This window comes from Dreissena polymorpha, unplaced genomic scaffold, assembly GCF_020536995.1.
Source record: "Dreissena polymorpha isolate Duluth1 unplaced genomic scaffold, UMN_Dpol_1.0 chrUn007, whole genome shotgun sequence".
Taxonomy (NCBI): Eukaryota; Metazoa; Mollusca; class Bivalvia; order Myida; family Dreissenidae; genus Dreissena; species Dreissena polymorpha.
Genome location: NW_026273321.1, coordinates 700,971 through 719,629, shown reverse-complemented (window position 1 = coordinate 719,629; position 18,659 = coordinate 700,971). Strand labels below are relative to the sequence as shown.

The 18,659-nt window shown below is 43.4% G+C and overlaps 1 protein-coding gene across 1 annotated transcript; it reads right to left on the bottom strand.

The window, feature by feature from the left end:
- Window positions 1–7,823: 7,823 nt before the first annotated feature.
- LOC127863410 (heat shock-related 70 kDa protein 2-like) lies at window positions 7,824–18,213 on the bottom strand. Its single transcript, XM_052402933.1, is given in 15 exon segments — window positions 7,824–8,934; window positions 9,197–9,598; window positions 9,788–10,039; window positions 10,359–10,662; window positions 11,284–11,436; window positions 11,817–12,022; window positions 12,248–12,453; window positions 13,208–13,523; window positions 14,134–14,535; window positions 14,710–14,961; window positions 15,298–15,601; window positions 15,766–15,918; window positions 16,303–16,508; window positions 16,722–16,930; window positions 18,031–18,213. Coding segments are annotated over 14 exon segments (3,666 nt in total). The 5' UTR covers window positions 16,927–16,930; window positions 18,031–18,213; the 3' UTR covers window positions 7,824–8,629.
- Window positions 18,214–18,659: the final 446 nt, after the last annotated feature.

Genomic DNA, 18,659 nt, shown 5'->3' with positions numbered 1-18,659 from the left:
CGTCTGGTCCTCATGGTCCATATCGTCTGGTCCCCATGGTTTGAATCGTGTGGTCCTCATGTTCTGTATAGTCTGGTACCCATGGTCCGTACCGTCTGGTCATCATCTCATGATCCGTATCGTCTGGTCCTCATGGTCCGTATCGTCTGGTCCTCATGGTCCATATCGTCTGGTCCCCATGGTTTGTATCGTGTGGTCCTCATGTTCTGTATAGTCTGGTACCCATGGTCCGTACCGTCTGGTCATCATCTCATGATCCGTATCGTCTGGTCCTCATGGTCCGTATCGTCTTGTCCACATGGTCCGTATCGTCTGATCCTCTTGGTCCATAAAGTCTGAACCTTATGGTCCATATCGTCTGGTCCTCATGGTGTGTATCTTCTAGTCCTCATGGTCTGTATAGTGTGGTCCTCTAGGTCCGTATCGTCTGGTCCTCTTGGTCCGTATCGTCTGGTCCTCTTGGTCCGTATCGTCTGGTCCTTATGGTCCGTATCATAAGGTCCCCGTGGTCTGAATCGTCTTGTCCTCATGGTCCGTATCGTCTGGTCCTCGTGGTCCGTATCGTGTGGTTCTCTTGGTCCGTATCGTATGGTCCTAATGGTCCATATCGTCTGGTCCTCTTTGTCCGTATCGTCTTCTCCCCATGGTCTGAATCGTCTTGTCCTCATGGACGGTATCGTCTGGTCCTCTTGGTTTGTATGGTCTGGTCCTCTCGGTCCATATCGTCTGGTCCTCATGGTTCGTATCGTCTGGTCCTCATGGTCCGTATCGTCTGGTCCACATGGTCCGTATCGTCTGGTCCTCATGGTCCGTATCGTCTGGTCCCCATGGTCTGTATCGTCTTGTCCTCATGGTCCGCATCATCTGGTATTCTTTGTCCGTATCGTCTGGTCCTCTTGGTCCGTATTGCCTGGTCCTCATAGTCCATATCGTCTGGTCCTTATGGTCGATATCGTCTAGTCCTCTTGGTCCGTATCGCCTGGTCCTCATAGTCCATATCGTCTGGTCCTCTTGGTCCATATCGTCTGGTAATCTTGGTCCGTATCGTCTGGTCCTCTTGGTTTGTATCGTCTGGTCCTCAAGGTCCGTATCGTCTGGTCCTCAGGGTCTGTATTGTCTGGTCCTAATGGACCATATCGTCTGGTCCTCATGGTCCGTATCGTCAGGTCCTCATGGTCCGTACCTTCTGGTTTCAATGGTCTATATCTTCTGGTCCTCATGGACTGTATCGTCTGGTTCTCGTGGTCCGTATCTTCTGGACCTCATGGTCCGTATTGTCTGGTCCTCATGGTGCGTATCGTCTAACCCTTATGGTCTCTATCATCTGGTTCTCGTGGTCCGTATCGTCTGGTCCTCACGGCCCATATCGTCTGATCCTCTCGGTCCGTATCGCCTGGTCCTCATGGTCCATATTGTCTGGCCCCCACGGTCCGTATCGTCTGGTCCTCATGGTCCGTATCGTCTGGTTCTCATGGTCCGTATCGTCTGGTCCTCGTGGTCCGTATCGTCTGGTCCTCATGGTCCGCATCGTCTGATCCTTTTGGTCCATATCGTCTGGTCCTCATGGTCAGTGTCGTCTGGTCCTCATGGACTTTATCGCCTAGTCCTCATGGTCAATATCGCCTCGGCCTCATGGTCCTTATCGTCTGGTCCTCTTGGTCCGTATCTTCTGGTCCTCATTGTCCGTATCGTCTGGTCCTCTTGGTCCATATCGTCTGGTCCTCTTGGTCCGTATCGTCTGGTCCTTATGGTCCGTATCGTCTTGTCCTCATGGTTTGTATCGTCTGGTCCTCATGTTCCTTATCGTCTGGTCTACATTGTCCGTATCGTCTTCTTCCCATGGTCTGTATCGTTTTATCCTCATGGTCCGTATCGTCTGGTTCTCATGGTCCATATCGCCTGGTCCTCTTGGTCCGTATCGCCTGGTCCTCATGGTCCATATCGTCTGGTCCTTATGGCCCATATCATCTGGTACTCTTGGTACGTATCGTCTGGTCCTCTTGGTCCGTATCGTCTGGTCCTCATGGTCCGTATAGTCTGGTCCTCATGGTCCGTATCGTCTGGTCCTCATGGTCTGAATAGTCTGGTCCTAATGGACCATATCGTCTGGTCCTCATGGTCCGTATCGTCAGGTCCTCAAGGACCGTATCGTCTGGTTTACATAGTCCATATCTTGTGGTCCTCATGGACTGTATCGTCTGGTTCTCGTGGTCCGTATAGTCTGGCCCTCATGGTTCGTATTGTCTAATCCACATGGTGTGTATCGTCTAACCCTCATGGTCTGTATCGTCTGGTGCTCATGGTTCGTATCGTCTGGTCCTCATGGTCCATATCGTCTGGTCCTCTTGGTCCGTATTTCCTGGTCCTCATGGCCCATATCTTCTGGCTCCCATGGTCCGTATCATCTGGTCCGCATGGTCTGTATCGTCTGGTCCTCATTGTCCGTATCGTCTGGTCCTCGTAGTCCGTATCGTCTGGTCCTCATGGTCTGTATCGCCTGATCCTCTTGGTCCATATCGTCTGGTTCTCATGGTCCATATCGTCTGGTCCTAATGGACTGTATCGCCTGGTCCTCATGGTCCATATCGCCTCGGCCTCATGGTGCGTATCGTCTGGTCCTCTTTGTCCGTATCTTCTGGTCCTCATTGTCCGTATCGTCTGGTCCTCTTGGTCCGTATCATCTGGTCCTCTTGGTCCGTATCGTCTGGTCATTATGGTCCGTATCGTCTTGTCCTCATGGTTTGTATCGTCTGGTCCTCATTGACCTTATCGTCTGGTTCTCATGGTCAGTATCGTCTTCTCCACATGGTCTGTATCGTCTTGTCCTCATGGTCCGTATCGTCAGGTTCTCATGGTCCATATCGCCTGGTCCTCTTGGTCCGTATCGCCTGGTCCTGATGGTCCATATCGTCTGGTCCTCTTGGTCCGTATCGTCTGGTCCTCTTGGTCCGTATCGCCTGGTCCTCATGGTCCATATCGTCTGGTCCTCTTGGTCCGTATCGCCTGGTCCTCATGGTCCGTATCGTCTGGTCCTCATGGTCCGTATCGTCTGGTCCTCATGGTCCGTATCGTCTGGTCCTCGTGGTCCGTATCGTCTGGTCCTCATGGTCATCGTCGTCTGATCCTTTTGGTCCATATCGTCTGGTCCTCATGGTCCGTATCGCCTCGTCCTATTGGTCCGTATCGCCTGGTCCTCATGGTCCATATCGTCTGGTCCTCTAGGTCCGTATCGTCTGGTCCTCTTTGTCCGTATCGTCTGGTCCTCATGGTCCATATCATCTGGTCCTCATGGTCCGTATCGTCTGGTCCTCATGGTCCGTATCGTCTGGTCCTCATGGTCCGTATCGTCTGGTCCTCATGGTCCCTATCGTCTGGTCCCTATGGTCTGAATCGTCTTGTCCTCATGGTCCGTATCGTCTGGTCCTCTTGGTCCGTATTGTCTGGTCCTCTTGGTCCGTATCTTCTGGTCCTCATGGTCTATGTTGTGTGGTCCTCATGGTCCATATCGTCTGGTCCTCATGGTCCCTATCGTCTGGTCCTCATGGTCCATATCGTCTGGTTCTCATGGTCCGTATCGTCTGATCCTCATGTTCCATATCGTCTGGTCCACTTGGTCCGTATCGTCCGGTCCTCTTGGTCCGTATCGCCTGAACCTCATGGTCCATATCGTCTGAACCCTATGGTCCGTATCGTCTGGTCCTTATGGTCCATATCGTATGGTCCTCATGGTCCGTATCGTCTGGTCCTCTTGGTCCGTATCGCCTGATCCTCATGGTCCATATCGTCTGGCCCCCATGGTCCGTAAAGTCTGGTCCTCTTGGTCCGTATCGTCAGGTCCCCATGGTCCATATAGTCTGGTCCTGTTTGTCAATATCGTCTGGTCCTCTTGGTCCGTATCGCCTGATCCCCATGGTCCGTATATTCTGGTCCTCATAGTCCTGGTCCGTATCGTTTGGTCCTCATGTACTGTATCGCTTGGTCCTTATGGTCCATATCGCCTAGGCCTCATGGTCCGTATCGTCTGGTCCTCTTGGTCCGTATCTTCTGGTCCTCATGGTCCGTATTGTCTGGTCGCCATGGTCTGTATCCTCTTTTACTCATGGTCCGTATCGTCTGGTCCTCTTGGTCCGTATTGTCTGGTCCTCTTGGACCGTATCGTCTGGTCTCATGGTCCATATCATCTGGTCCACATGGTCCTCTTTGTCCGTATCGTCTGGTCCTCTTGGTCCGTATCTTCTGATCGTCATGGTCTATGTTGTGTGGTTCTCATGATAAATATCGTCTGGTCCTCATGGTCCCTATCGTCTGGTCCTCATGGTCCATATCGTCTGGTTCTCATGGCCCGAATCGTCTGGTCCTCATGGTCAGTATCGTCTAGTCCTCATGTCCTTATTGTCTGGTCCTCATGGTCCATATGGTCTGGTCTTCATGGTCCATATCGTCTGGTCCTCATGGTCCATATCGTCTGGCCCCCATGGTCCGTATCGTCTGGTCCTCTTGGTTCGTATCGTCTGGTCCTCTTGGTCCGTATCGTCTGGTCCTCTTGGTCCGTATCGCCTGGTCCTTTTGATCCGTATTGTCTTGTCCTCATGGTCCGTATCGTCTGGTCCTCTTGGTCCGCATCCTCTGGTCCTCTTGGTCCGTATCGCCTGGTCCTCATGGTCCGTATCGTCTGGTCCCAATGGTCTGTATCGTCTTGTCCTCATGGTCCGTATCGTCTGGTCCTCTTGGTCCGTATCGTCTGGTCCTCTTGATCCGTATCGTTTGTTCCTCATGGTCCATATCGTCTGGTCCTCATGGTCCGTATCGTCTAGTCCTTATGGTCCATATCATCTGGTCCTCATGGTCCGTATCGTCTGGTAATCATGGTCCGTATCGTCTGGTTCTTATGGTCCATATTGTCTGGTCCTCTTGGTCCGTATCATCTGGTCCTCTTGGCCCGTCGCCTGAACCTCATGGTCCATATCGTCTGGCCCCATGGTCCGTATCGTCTGGTCCTCATGGTCCATATCGTCTGGTCTTCATGGTCCATATCGTCTGGTCCTCTTGGTCCGCATCCTCTGGTCCTCTTGGTCCGTATCGCCTGGTCCTCATGGTCCGTATCGTCTGGTCCCAATGGTCTGTATCGTCTTGTCCTCATGGTCAGTATCGTCTGGTCCTCTTGGTCCGTATCGTCTGGTCCTCTTGATCCGTATCGTTTGTTCCTCATGGTCCATATCGTCTGGTCCTCATGGTCCGTATCGTCTAGTCCTTATGGTCCATATCATCTGGTCCTCATGGTTCGTATCGTCTGGTAATCATGGTCCGTATCGTCTGGTTCTCATGGTCCATATTGTCTGGTCCTCTTGGTCCGTATCGTCTGGTCCTCTTGGCCCGTCGCCTGAACCTCATGGTCCATATCGTCTGGCCCCATGGTCCGTATCGTCTGGTCCTCACGGTCCATATCGTCTGGTCTTCATGGTCCATATCGTCTGGTCCTCTGTGTTCATATGGTCTGGTCCTCATGGTCAATATCGTCCGGTCCTCATTGTCCATATCGTCTGGCCCCCATGGTCCGTATCGTCTGGACCTCTTGTTCCGTATCGTCTGGTCCTCTTGATCCGAATCGTCTGGTCCTCTTAATCCGTATCGCCTGGTCCTTTTGGTCCGTATTGTCTTGTCCTCATGGTCCATATCGTCTGGTCCTCATGGTCCGTATCGTCTGGTCCTTAGGGTCTATATCGTCTGGTCCTCATGGTCCATATCGTCTGGTCCTCTTGGTCCGTATCGTCTGTTCCTCATGGTCCGTATCGTCTGGTCCCCATGGTTTGTATCGTCTTGACCTCATGGTCCTTATCGTCTGGTCCTTTTGGTCCGTATCGTCTGGTCCTCTTGGTCCGTATCGTCTGGTCCTTAATGGTCCATATCGTCTGGTCCTCATGGTCCATATCGTCTGGTCCTCATGGTCCGAATCGTCTAATCCTCATGGTCCATATCATCTGGTCCTCGTGGTCCGTATCGTCTGGTCCTCTTGGTCCATATCGCCAGGTCATCTTGATCCGTATCGTCTGGTCCTCTTGGTCCGTCGCCTGAACCTCATGGTCCATATCGTCTGGCCGCTATGGTCTGTATCGTCTGGTCCTTATGGTCCATATGGTCTGGTCTTCATGGTCCATATCGTCTGGTCCTCATGGTCCATATCGTCTGGCCCCCATGGTCCGTATTGTCTGGTCCTCTTGGTTCGTATCGTCTGGTCCTCTTGGTCCGTATCGTCTGGTCCTCTTGGTCCGTATCGCCTGGTCCTTTTGATCCGTATTGTCTTGTCCTCGTGGTCCATATCGTCTGGTCATCATGATCCGTATCGTCTGGTCCTCATGGTCCATATCGTCTGGTCCTCATGGTCCGTATCGTCTAGTCCCCATGGTCCGTATCGTCTGGTCCTCTTGGTCCGTATTGTCTTGTCCTTTTGGTCCGTATCGCCTGGTCCTCATGGTCCGTATGGTCTGGTCCTCTTGGTCCGTATCGTCTGGTCCTCTTGGTCCGTATCGTCTGGTCCTTATGGTCCATATCGTCTGGTCCTCATGGTCCATATCGTCTTGTCCTCATGGTCCGTATCGTCTAGTTCTCATGGTCCATATCATATGGTCCTCATGGTCAGTATCTTCTGTTCCTCATGGTCAATATCGTCTGGTCCTCATGGTCCGTATCGTCTGGTCCTCATGGTCCGTATCGTCTGGACCTCATGGTCCATATCGTCTGGTCCTCTTGGTCCGTATCGTCTGGTCCTCTTGATCCGAATCGCCTGATCCTTTTGGTCCGTATCGCGTGAACCTCATGGTCCATATCTTCTGGCCCCCATGGTCCGTATCGTCTGGTCCTCATGGTCCATATGGTCTGGTCCTCTTGGTCCGTATCGTTTGATCGTCATGGTCCGTATCGCCTGGTCCTCTTGGTCCGTATCGTCTTGTCTTTATGGTCCGGATCGTCTGGTCCTCATGGTCCGTATCGCATGGTCCTTTTGGTCCGTATTGTCTTGTCCTCATGGTCCGTATCGTCTGGTCCTCTTGGTCCGTTTCATCTGGTCCTCATGATACATATCGTCTGGTCCACTTGGTCCGTATCGTCTGGTCCTCATGGTCCATTACGTCTGGTTTCCATGGTCCATATATTCTGGTCCTCATGGTCCGTATTGTCTGGTCCTCTTGGTCCGTAGCGCCTGATCCTCTTGGTTCGTATCGTCTGGTTCTCATGGTCCATATCGTCTGGTCCTCATGGTCCGTATAGACATTGTTCTCATGGTATGTATCGTCTAGTTCTCATGGCCTGTATAGTCTGGTCCTCATGGTCCATATTGTGTGGTCCTCATGGTCTGTTTCTTCAGGTCTTCATGGTCCGTATCGTCTGGTTTCCATGGTCCATATCTTCTGGACCTCATGGACTGTATCGTCTGGTCCTCGTGGTCCGTATCGTCTGGTCCTCATGGTCCATATCGTCTGGCCCTCGTGGTCCGAATTGTCTGGTCCTCATGGTCCATATCGTCCGGTCCATATGGTCCGTATTGTCTGGTCCTCATGGTGCGTTTCGTCGTACCCTCGTGGTCCGTATCGCCTTATCCTCGAGGTCCGTATTGTAGGGTCCTTAATAGTCCGTATCGTTTGGTCCTCGTAGTCTGTATCATTATTAATTTGGCGGAACAACAATACTTTGACGTGTTTCTTTGCAGTGACTTTGGAATATACCGTTTTATTTGAAATTGTCAAAAATAAATCATACACATTTGAATAGATTTTATAAATGAAATGTGAACTGTAAGTTAGAATAAGAATGAACAAAAAAATAACTGGTGATATTCATGTATTTAATTTATAACATTTTGTTTTCCAACGCTTGACAAATGGCATTGAATCACTCACCTAACCACACAGCTTATTAAGTACTAGAAGAACTGTGTACCCCTTGAAACCAGGGAAGGAATTTCCTGTTAAATGAAGATACGCTTATCTTTCAATGAAGGGGTCAATTGTACGCTAATATACTGGGTACCGGTAATCTTTCTACACATCTGTAAAATCGATGTAAGGCCCATTTGTAATTAAAGAATGCTGAAAGGACAGTAACAACTAACATCATCAATTTTTCCTTAAGATTTTCCTGCTTTTATTGGTCAACAGAGTGACACATGCTTATCGGGGACGATACTTTTCGCCTTTGGAATAATTTCGTGTAAAGATAGTCCATGCGAAACAACAAACCTGTCTAGGCGGAAAGTATCGTCTCTGATAGCATGTGCGGACAGGGCATGCCTATCTGGCACGGTACTTTACGCGCATGCATTAAGCCCTGGTCGATCGACCACACTTGTAACATATAAACCATGTCCTTCAATAATCCACACTTGTAACATATAAACCAAACTGCACATACACTTGGAATTTGCAGTCGGGCGTTAGGTGCAAATTTGTATTATTTCCTTCGATAAGGGTGAGGATATTTACATAATTTTTGTGTACATTTGAAAAATGATACCTGACATTATTATGTATTAAGTGATCGGCAATAAATTAAAGTTTCGCCAGGGTCTGCATCAGCTCCGCCGAACTTTGGAGGCATGCAATCAGCAACGAGTAGAGGTCTCTTCTGTCTGGTATAGCTAATTGATGATCGGATTGCACACGCCCTGCAGCTCCGTCTGTTTGTGTGCATACTCCTCCGTATCAGCCAGCTGGATGCTGTCAAGCCAAGAAATGATTTCATTACACTTGTCAAAGATGGTCTTCTTGTCATCTTCGCTTATTTTTCTATTCATGTTCTCGTCCTCTACGGTGGTCTTCATGTTGAATAAGTAGCTCTCCAGCTGGTTCTTGGCTGTGATGCGCTCCTTCTGTTGTTCGTCCTCTTGTTTGTATTTCTCGGCATCATTCACTATGCGATCAATTTCTTCTTTGCTTAGTCGACCTGAAGTGAATGAGAAAAGGTCAATAGTTTATCAATATCACTCCTAGGAAGGTCTGGGCCATATTTGGACTGTGAAATCCTCTGTAACGACTGCGATTGTGGATACATAATTCACATCGACACAATTCTGTTAAAGTACATGTACATGAAGTACAATTCCTGGGTAATTCCTGATATTTCTTACTCTGTTACAAGTTCAATTATGTTTAACTTTTATACATTCAAAATAATATCAAGCAAGAAAATGCTACATGGTACCTACCCTTATCATTGGTGATGTTGATATTTTTCTCTTTGCCAGTGCTTTTGTCTGCAGCAGTGACGTTGAGGATACCGCTGGCATCAATTTCAAAGGTCACCTCAATTTTAGTAACACCCCTGTGTGCAGGTTCCATTCCGGTCAATTCGTACTTGCCAAGCAGGTTGTAGTTCTTGGTCATGGCTCTCTCACCTTCGTAGACCTGGATGAAAACACAAGACGGGTTGTCCGAATATAGCTCGATTGTTTGCGTCTGCTTGGTTGGAATGGTAGTGTTTCTGTTGATCAGAGAGGTTATCAAACCTCCAGCAGTCTCGATATCAAGAGACAATGGGGCAACATCAAGCAGTCGAAGGTACTGTACCTCTTCAGACTTGTCACCATGGAGGATTGCAGCCTGCACAGCTTCAATCATATATTACAGAAGTATGCAACCCACAAAGCTGATTTATTTGATGGGTTAACATCTATCAATTAAAGCCTATCAATATAGAAACAGAATTGTTAGGTTGATTATAACAATACCATTTTTGGAAACAGCAATTAATTGAATATTATCTAAAGAACGTTCCATAGATGTTAAGGTGTATATACCTGCTCCATAAGCAACGGTCTCATCGGGGTTGATTATCTTGTGTAACTCTTTTCCGATGAAGAAGTCCTGCAGCAGTTTCTGGATCTTTGGTATTCTGGTGGAGCCACCGACCAAGACGATGTCCTGGACATCAGCCTTGTCCATTTTGGCATCACGTAAAGCCTTTGCAACCGGTTCAAGTGTACTTCGGAAGAGATCGGCATTCAGCTCATCAAATCTGGCTCTGGTTATGCTTGTGTAGAAATCAACTCCTGCAAACACGAAACCCTGTCATTTAATGCAATTTCCAAACCCATACATGAAGAATCTTAAAAGAAGGTTTAAAATAAATGTTTTAACATTCAGAAGTAATCATACATCAACGGAGTGTCTAAGTCATCTTCAGGCAGTAAAGCCTTCTTAAACGACTGCGATGGAGATAATTCATCCTCAATTCTTCTGATAAAACACAGACTACAATCAAAGGTTAACAGCCTGGAACCAGCAAATATTGTATACACATTGTATGAAGACACTTAACCCTCTGTAACGTATACAGCAAATAGATAAAGTCTTTCTTAGTTCACTTACCATCGTAAATGGAATCAATCTCAAAGCTGGTATATGTGCTGAATGATAAAGTTCTCTTTGCCCTCTCACAAGCTGTACGGAGACGACGAACTGCACGCTTATTGTCGCTTATATCTCTTTTGTGTTTTCTCTTGAACTCCTGGATGAAGTGGTTCACCATTCGGTTGTCGAAATCTTCACCACCCAAATGGGAATCACCAGATGTGGACTTCACTTTTAAAATGCCGTCTTTAATTGTCAGGATGGACACATCGAAGGTACCGCCTCCCAAGTCAAAGATGAGCACATTTCTTTGACCTCCATCCTGAAAGTATTTTCTTAATTAAGCAGATACAAAACACCTTTTGACAAATCTAATACAATTCAATGAGGAATATGATTTTTTATTAATGTTATTCATAAATATTTAGTGCAAAAAAACATATTATTCATAAAGATTATTTCAGTGATTGATTTTTTTAAATATAGCACGTCTTATTAACAATTGTAGTTCAGTATACAATACATATCTAGTTGCCCATATATAATTTAAATAAATGTATATAGTGAATTTTTCACGTCCTGTTAACAAGAGTGAAAGTACACGATAAAACATTGTGCATCCTAAGTTCTCCAAACTTCCAGTGAGGACAAGGAAAGGAAACCTATCACTACAAGTTCGATTTAGGACCAAAATCATTCTTCTTTAGAAATGCCCAAAACCATGTGATTCAAACGGTAATATGACATTTTCTTCGCGAAGCACACACACAAATGAATGTTTTTTTCTACATGCTACATCAACAAAACAAAAATAAGTATTGATGTGTCTAGGATATCAACAGATAGACTATGTCATCTTTAGACCTCTGAAACGACTGCGACTGGTCATACAAAAAATTAAAAAATGACCTCCAAAAAGCATTTTAACTGCATATCAGCTTACCTGTGTGTCCAATCCATATGCAATGGCTGCTGCTGTGGGCTCATTTATGATGCGCAGTATATTCAAACCAGAAATGGTACCAGCATCTTTAGTAGATTGTCTCTGAGAGTTATTGAAGCAAGCAGGTACAGTAATGACAGCATTTGTGACAGTCTGAAAAATGCAACAAGGCATTCACAAATACAAGCAAATTATCAAATATGCCACCTGAAAAATGACCTCATTTACATTCTATAAGTTAACCATTTTCAGAGTATTTCATGAACATTAAGAAAACAACATTTGGAACTATTTAAGATATCAAAGAAAGGAAGGTCTAAGCCATATTCAGGTCTTCTGCGGCGACTTCGAATGTGGATGACAATTTCCTAATAAATAAATTTAATATAAGGAAAACCAAAATGTTCAATATTAGTGATTGATTTATTTTTAAAAAGCTCAGACTCAAAAAATAACATCAATTCAGATCTGTTCATTTTTTTCTAATATTAATTGCAGCAATCATTTGATTTTGGTTAATTATTTCTGCATACCTTGCCAAGGAAACTCTCTGCAGTTTCCTTCATTTTGCTCAAGACCATTGAAGATATTTCTTCTGGAAAAAATGACCTCTTTTGACCCTTGTAATCAACTCTCAGCATAGGTTTGCCACCGTCGCTTACAACTTTAAATGGCCAGTGCTTTATATCAGACTGGACAGTGGGATCGTCAAATTGTCTTCCTATCAATCTTTTTGCGTCTGTAACAGAAACATTTAGTATAATTTCCCAATGTTAAATTAGTCATCTTTTATTAAACAGTAAGTGGTGAATATTGGCAATCAAGTTTGGCAAACATAGTATACACAACAGCTCTTTCAAGGCCTGAACCTAATTCATTATAATGTAAAATATTCACTCAAAATCACATTCAAATTACAAAAATGCAGGTCATTGGTATAAATAAGAACAATTGTTACACATACCAAATATAGTGTTGTTTGGGTTAACTGCAACCTGGTTTTTAGCTGCATTTCCAACGAGCCTTCCAGTGTCTGTGAAGGCAACATAGCTGGGGGTTGTTCTATTGCCCTGATCATTGGCAATAATTTCTACCTTGCCATGTTGGAACACGCCTACGCAGGAATATGTTGTGCCCAGATCAATTCCAATGGCTGGAGCCGCTGTCATTCTGAAATTTATTTAATTTTATTCAATAAAACTATTAAGAGGCCAATAAAGAAAAACATAAAGAGTTCTTTAACATAAACAAACTGCGGTTGTCTCAGTGGTTTTATAGCATAATCAACATAACAACTATAGTACTGTCAGTTTCTCACAAGTTACAAAACTATAATTGTGTGGTTTGTCTATGGTCTGTAGTACAGGGACATTATAACATTCTGTTAGAATGTAAACTTGTCTTTCCATAATACGAGGAACTTCAGCTAACATGTCCTTTAGTACTTACTAAACCTGTTTGTATGTGCAAAGCCAGAAAATATAAGAAGCGATATTCAAAGTTATGGTAGCCAGAACTTATCTTTCTATTGTTTACGAAGTATGATTTTCAAATATTTCCATCATTCGACATCATAAAGCAGTCTATTTATAAATATTCCACATACATTTAAAAAATAAACGGTGATTTTGATTCAAAAATAAAAAAATAGGCAACATATGAAGACTGTTTTGGTTGGTGGATTTATCAAATAATTAATCTCCAGAAACTCTGTCATTAGAGAAAAGACTTTTGTTATCCACTACTTTAATGAAAGGACATTAAATATAAAAACGATATGAATGAAAATAGAATAACCGCATTGAACCGGTCAATGAAAAGCATACATGATTTAAACCGGGTTCAGGCCATGTGGAATCTCACACTTAACCCAGAATTAATTACAAACTTAACGAACACCTAATACTATTTTACTCAAATGCACCTTTGGTAGAGTTTAATGATAATCGGTTTGCACACGCATTCCAACTCCTTCTGTTTGTGTTCATATTCCTCCTTATCAGCCAGCTGGTTGCTGTCCAGCCAAGCCACGATCGCGTTACAGTTGTCCAAGATGGTGTTCTTGTCATCCTCGCTTAACTTTCCCTTCATGTTCTCGTCCTCTACGGTGGTCTTCATGTTAAATGAATAGCTCTCCAGCTGGTTCTTTGCTGTGATGCGCTCCTTCTCTTGTTTGTCCTCTTGCTTGTATTTCTTGGCATCATTCACCATGCGGGCAATGTCCTTCTTGCTAAGTCGACCTGAATGAATTCAATAAAGAAAGGATAGTTTATAAGTATTATTTTAAATACAGTATTGTTTAGTGAAAGTTGTGGAGTAGATCAATTGTGTCTCAATCATTTAAAGGAAGGATTGTGATACCTTTTTGATCATGTGTTCTTCTGTTTAGACTTCGAATGTGGTTACATTACTTGAATAATCAACACGTGTCTTTTTTAGTTAGTGAACATTCAGTTAAAATCTTAGCTGTTTCAGTCGATTTTTACTCTTATTTATTACAAGTAAAACTATTGTGTAAACATATTGTTGAACATTCAAAAAACAAGAGCTGTGTTTGTGAAGCACAATGCCCCCTACTGCGCTTTGAAGCCGCACGGCAGCTATTTAAGAAGAAAAAAAACTTTGACCTTGAAGGATGACCTTGACCGTTTACCATTCAAAATGTGCAGCTCTATGAGATACACATGCATGCCAAATATCAAGTTGCTATCTTCAATATTGCAAAAGTTATGACCAACCTTAAGTTTTGGGACAGACACACACATACAATGACAGGCAGACAGACAGGCCAAAAACAATATACCACCGATCATTCGATCCGGGGGCATAATATTGCCACTTAGTAACTACCCTTGTCATTAGTGATGGTAATCTTGGTCTTATTGTCAGAGCTCTTGTCCGCTGCGGTGACATTGAGAATACCGTTGACATCAATGTCAAAGGTCACCTCAATTTGTGGAACACCCTTGGGTGCCGGTGGGATTCCGACAAGTACGAACTTTCCAAGCAGGTTGTTGTCTTTGGCCATGGCTCTTTCACCTTCGTACACCTGGATTAGAACATCAGGCTGGTTGTCTGAATAAGTGGTAAATATATGCGTGCTCATGATCGGAGTACGAGTATTTCTTTTTATTAGCGCGGTCATCACACCTCCAGCGGTCTCGATACCCAACGACCATGTGGCAACATCCACCAGAAGGATGTTAGGAACCCCTTCAGACTTGTCACCATGGAGGATGGCAGCCTGCACCGCTTCAAACAAACATACAAGTAAAATGTATGCAACGGTGTTGATTTATTTGCTGGGTATCCACCTAACAATTAACGCTTATCATATTTTAGCAGACTGATTGGTTTGGTAATAATAGGCACATAATTAATTGATATTATCTGAAGCAGGTTTCAGTCACGTAAAAGGGTATATACCTGCACCATAGGCAACAGCCTCATCGGGGTTGATGCTCTTGTTAAGTTCCTTTCCATTGAAGAAGTCCTGCAGGAGTTTCTGGACCTTTGGAATTCTGGTGGAGCCACCGACCAAGACGATGTCCTGGATACCAGCCTTGTCCATTCTAGCATCACGTAAAGCTTTTTCAACCGGTTCCAGTGTGCCTCTGAAGAGATCGGCATTCAGCACTTCAAATCTGGCTCTGGTTATGCTTGTGTAGAAATCAACTCCTGCAAACACAAAACCATTTCGTTTTATGCCATTTCATAAACCGTCAATAAAGGACCTTAACAGTATTCCAAGTTTTAAAATAACATATTGTGATATTTAGAAGTATTCAAGACACAAAGGGAAGGTCTAAGCCATTTTCAGGCAGTAACGCCTTCTGAAACGACTGCGAATGTGGGTTATTCATCAGCAAATACTTCTGATAAAAGCAAAACACAACATAAATTCAAAGGTTAACATCGTGAATTTAGCAGATTTTGTAAACACCTTTTATGCGCACCCTAAACCCTCTGAAATAAATAACAGCAAAGAGATAAAGCCTTTCATAGTTAACCAACCATCATATAGGGAATCAAGCTCAATGCTGGCCTGTGTACTGGATGATATAGTTCTCTTTGCCTTCTCACAAGCTGAACGGAGGCGACATACGGCACGCTTGTTGTCTCTGATATCCTTCTTGTGTTTTCGCTTGAACTCCTGGATGAAGTGGTCCACCATTCGGTTGTCGAAATCCTCACCCCCCAAATGAGAATCACCAGCTGTGGACTTCACGTTTAAAACGCCGTCTTCAATGGTCGCTATGGTCACATTGAAGGTTCCACCACCCAAGTCGACGATGAGCACATTTCTTTCACTTCCGTCCTAAAACAAGTAATTGCATATATTGTATGAGTATTAATGTTTCTACGACATCCAAGAAGGAATAAGCCATCTTTACACACACAAAAAGCGTTATGAAATGACTGCGAATGTCGATACTAATAATAATCTTTAACCACTAGCATCTTAACTACACACAAGCGTACATTTTTGCCCCATCCATACGTAATGGCAGCTGCTGTAGGTTCATTGATGATACGGAGCACATTCAAACCGGAAATGGTACAAGCATCTTTAGTAGCCTGTCTCTGAGAGTCGTTGAAGCAGGAAGGTACAGTAATCACTGCATTTGTTACAGTCTGAAATATTCAACAATATTCTATCGCTATATAAGCAAAGTATAAAATGTGAAACGTGCCGACAAAGACTCACATTTAAATTGCATTTATAAAAACTTTACAGAGTTTTATAAAAAGCAAATATTATACACCATGTTCACAAGTATTTCAGACATCCAAGGAAAGAGTAAGCCATCCTAAGGCAGAGGAACATTCCGAACCGACTGCGAATGTGGATAAATTCCTTATCATTTCCTCTGCTAAAAGCCTAACAAACATGCTCAATAAGTATAACTGATGTATTAAAGAATCTCAGGCTTAAAAAATAAGTGAGACTTGAAATTATTGTCTTACATAAATTTTATTGCAGCAATTATTATATATTGTTTGATTATATTAACATACCTTGCCAAGAAACGCCTCTGCAGTTTCCTTCATTTTGCTCAAAACCATTGAAGAAATTTCTTCTGGGAAAAAATACTTCTTTACTCCCTTATAATCAACTCTCAGCTTAGGTTTGCCACCATCGCTAACTACTTCAAATGGCCAGTGCTTCATATCAGACTGGACATAAGGATCGTCGAATTTTCTTCATATCAATCTCTTTACGTCTGCAACATTAAAATCATGTTTTATTTTCAACATATCATTTGTAAAACAGGGCGTAAATATTGTAACAAGCCAGCTTTACATACAGAGTATATTTTAAAGCTCTTCTAAGACATTTACCAACTAAATTCTGATATAAAGTATACACTCAAATTCACATTATTATTACTTAAAAGGAAAGTTTAATCTATAAAAAGAACAATGTTCTCACGTACGAAATAAGGTGTTTGTTGGATTCATCGCAACCTGGTTCTTAGCTGTATCTCCAACAAGCCTTTCAGTGTCTGTGAAGGCAACATAGCTGGCGGTAGTTTTGTTACCATGCTCGTTTTCAATGATTTTTACTTTGCCATGTTGGAACACGGCCACACAGGAAAAAGATGTGCCCAGATCTATACCAATGACTGGAGTCTTTGCCATGTTTCTGAAATTTTATGAAATTGTTTGTAAAGATAGTTATTAGGTTATTAAAAACATTAAAACAACATGCATAGTTCTTTATATAGACAAAGTAGTTAAATAGCATATAATACAGAATATTTGTTGTACTGGCTTTGTTCAGCAGTTTTACAATTGTGTGCTTTGTCTATTGCGTGATAACACATGTTTATGGAAATTTCAGGACTATGCATAAATTAAAAGTGTTTTACCATATCTGAAAAAGGTTCAGCGAACATGATTTACAATACTGACGAAACTTATTCTTCATGTCGCGCTAAGTAAGAAAATATAAAAAGCGGTCCCATAATGTTTCTCTTCCATATCAACTCAATCGAAGACCATAGAACCCTGCAAGAAGACTTTGACAATATAAACACGTGGCCACGGAAAGAAGTTATATCAACTCAGTACCAAATCCAAATCTACATTTCTCTACACTGTTGACAATGCAATGGTAAAAAAACGTAAAGGAAAACCCATACTTAAGAATTATTTTATTTAATGAGCTGATATGGAAGACCCATATTACAAACATCACAAAACGACCAACTATACAAAATGCTTCTTGGGACGTAACCTACTGCCACCAAAGCTACCGGAAAACCGCCCATCTTATTAAAGCTCGAGTACGAAAGTGTCTTTTGTGACCCATACCAGAAATGCGACAAGCTAAAATGTGTCCAACGATCTGCGACCCGCTTATTAACGTAGGATTACAATTCAGGACAAGATTGATGCATATCAGCCATGCTAGAGGATGTCAACCTCCCGACGTTACAAGAAAGACGCCACCACCAGAGTCTGACGTTCCTGTACAAGGTGGAGGAAAAGCAAGTGCGAGCTATCAATATTGAACATTATTTAAAACGTCTTAGACAGAAACACACTATGAGGTCTACCAATGGTCACACCAATGCGAGGAATTTATCCACCAACATATTTTCATAACATTAGTGAAAAATAACTCAAAGGGCTACCGTCGTCCCGATTTGATAAGATTTGTCCCGACACGCTTGAAAACGATTTAAGTTGTATGATTTACAATAACATCTGTAATTCAAACTATGTCAAGCTAAAACTTACCACCGCTTATCCCTTTTTCGCCCCCTAACAGCTCGCTTCTACAAATCGCATCATTCGCATGTTCCAGTTTTGTTTTGACCACTTATAAGCGATTTATCGGCAAATTATTGATTGTATCAGACATTTACACCGTTTTATGATAAGGGTTGCGCATTGACATCAATAGATATCCTGTGTATCAATCCACCTGAGGTTTAAACATGCATGCATAATCTTTTAAACGAGCTTTTTTATATCAAACAAATTGAATTCAACACAAATAAAAGTTGATTTTTCAAACATTTTTTCTTTCTGGTTTTCAGATAATAGTTTGTATCTAAATATAAATCGTGAGGCGACATGTCAACTAAGAAGTGTGATTAAATGTGAATAACATTGTCTCGATTTGATGTCAATAGAGACATACACTACCTTTCACTTTACGACGACACGCGCATGATGCACCTGTATTTATTTTCGGCAAAAGGAGAACGTTTTTTATGCCCCCGGATCGAATGATCGGGGGTATATTGTATTTTGCCTGTCTATCTGTAAGTCATTCATTCATTCATTCATTCATTGTGTGTCCCTAAACTTTAACCTTGGTCATAACTTTTGCAATTTTGAAGATAGCAACTTGATATTTGGCA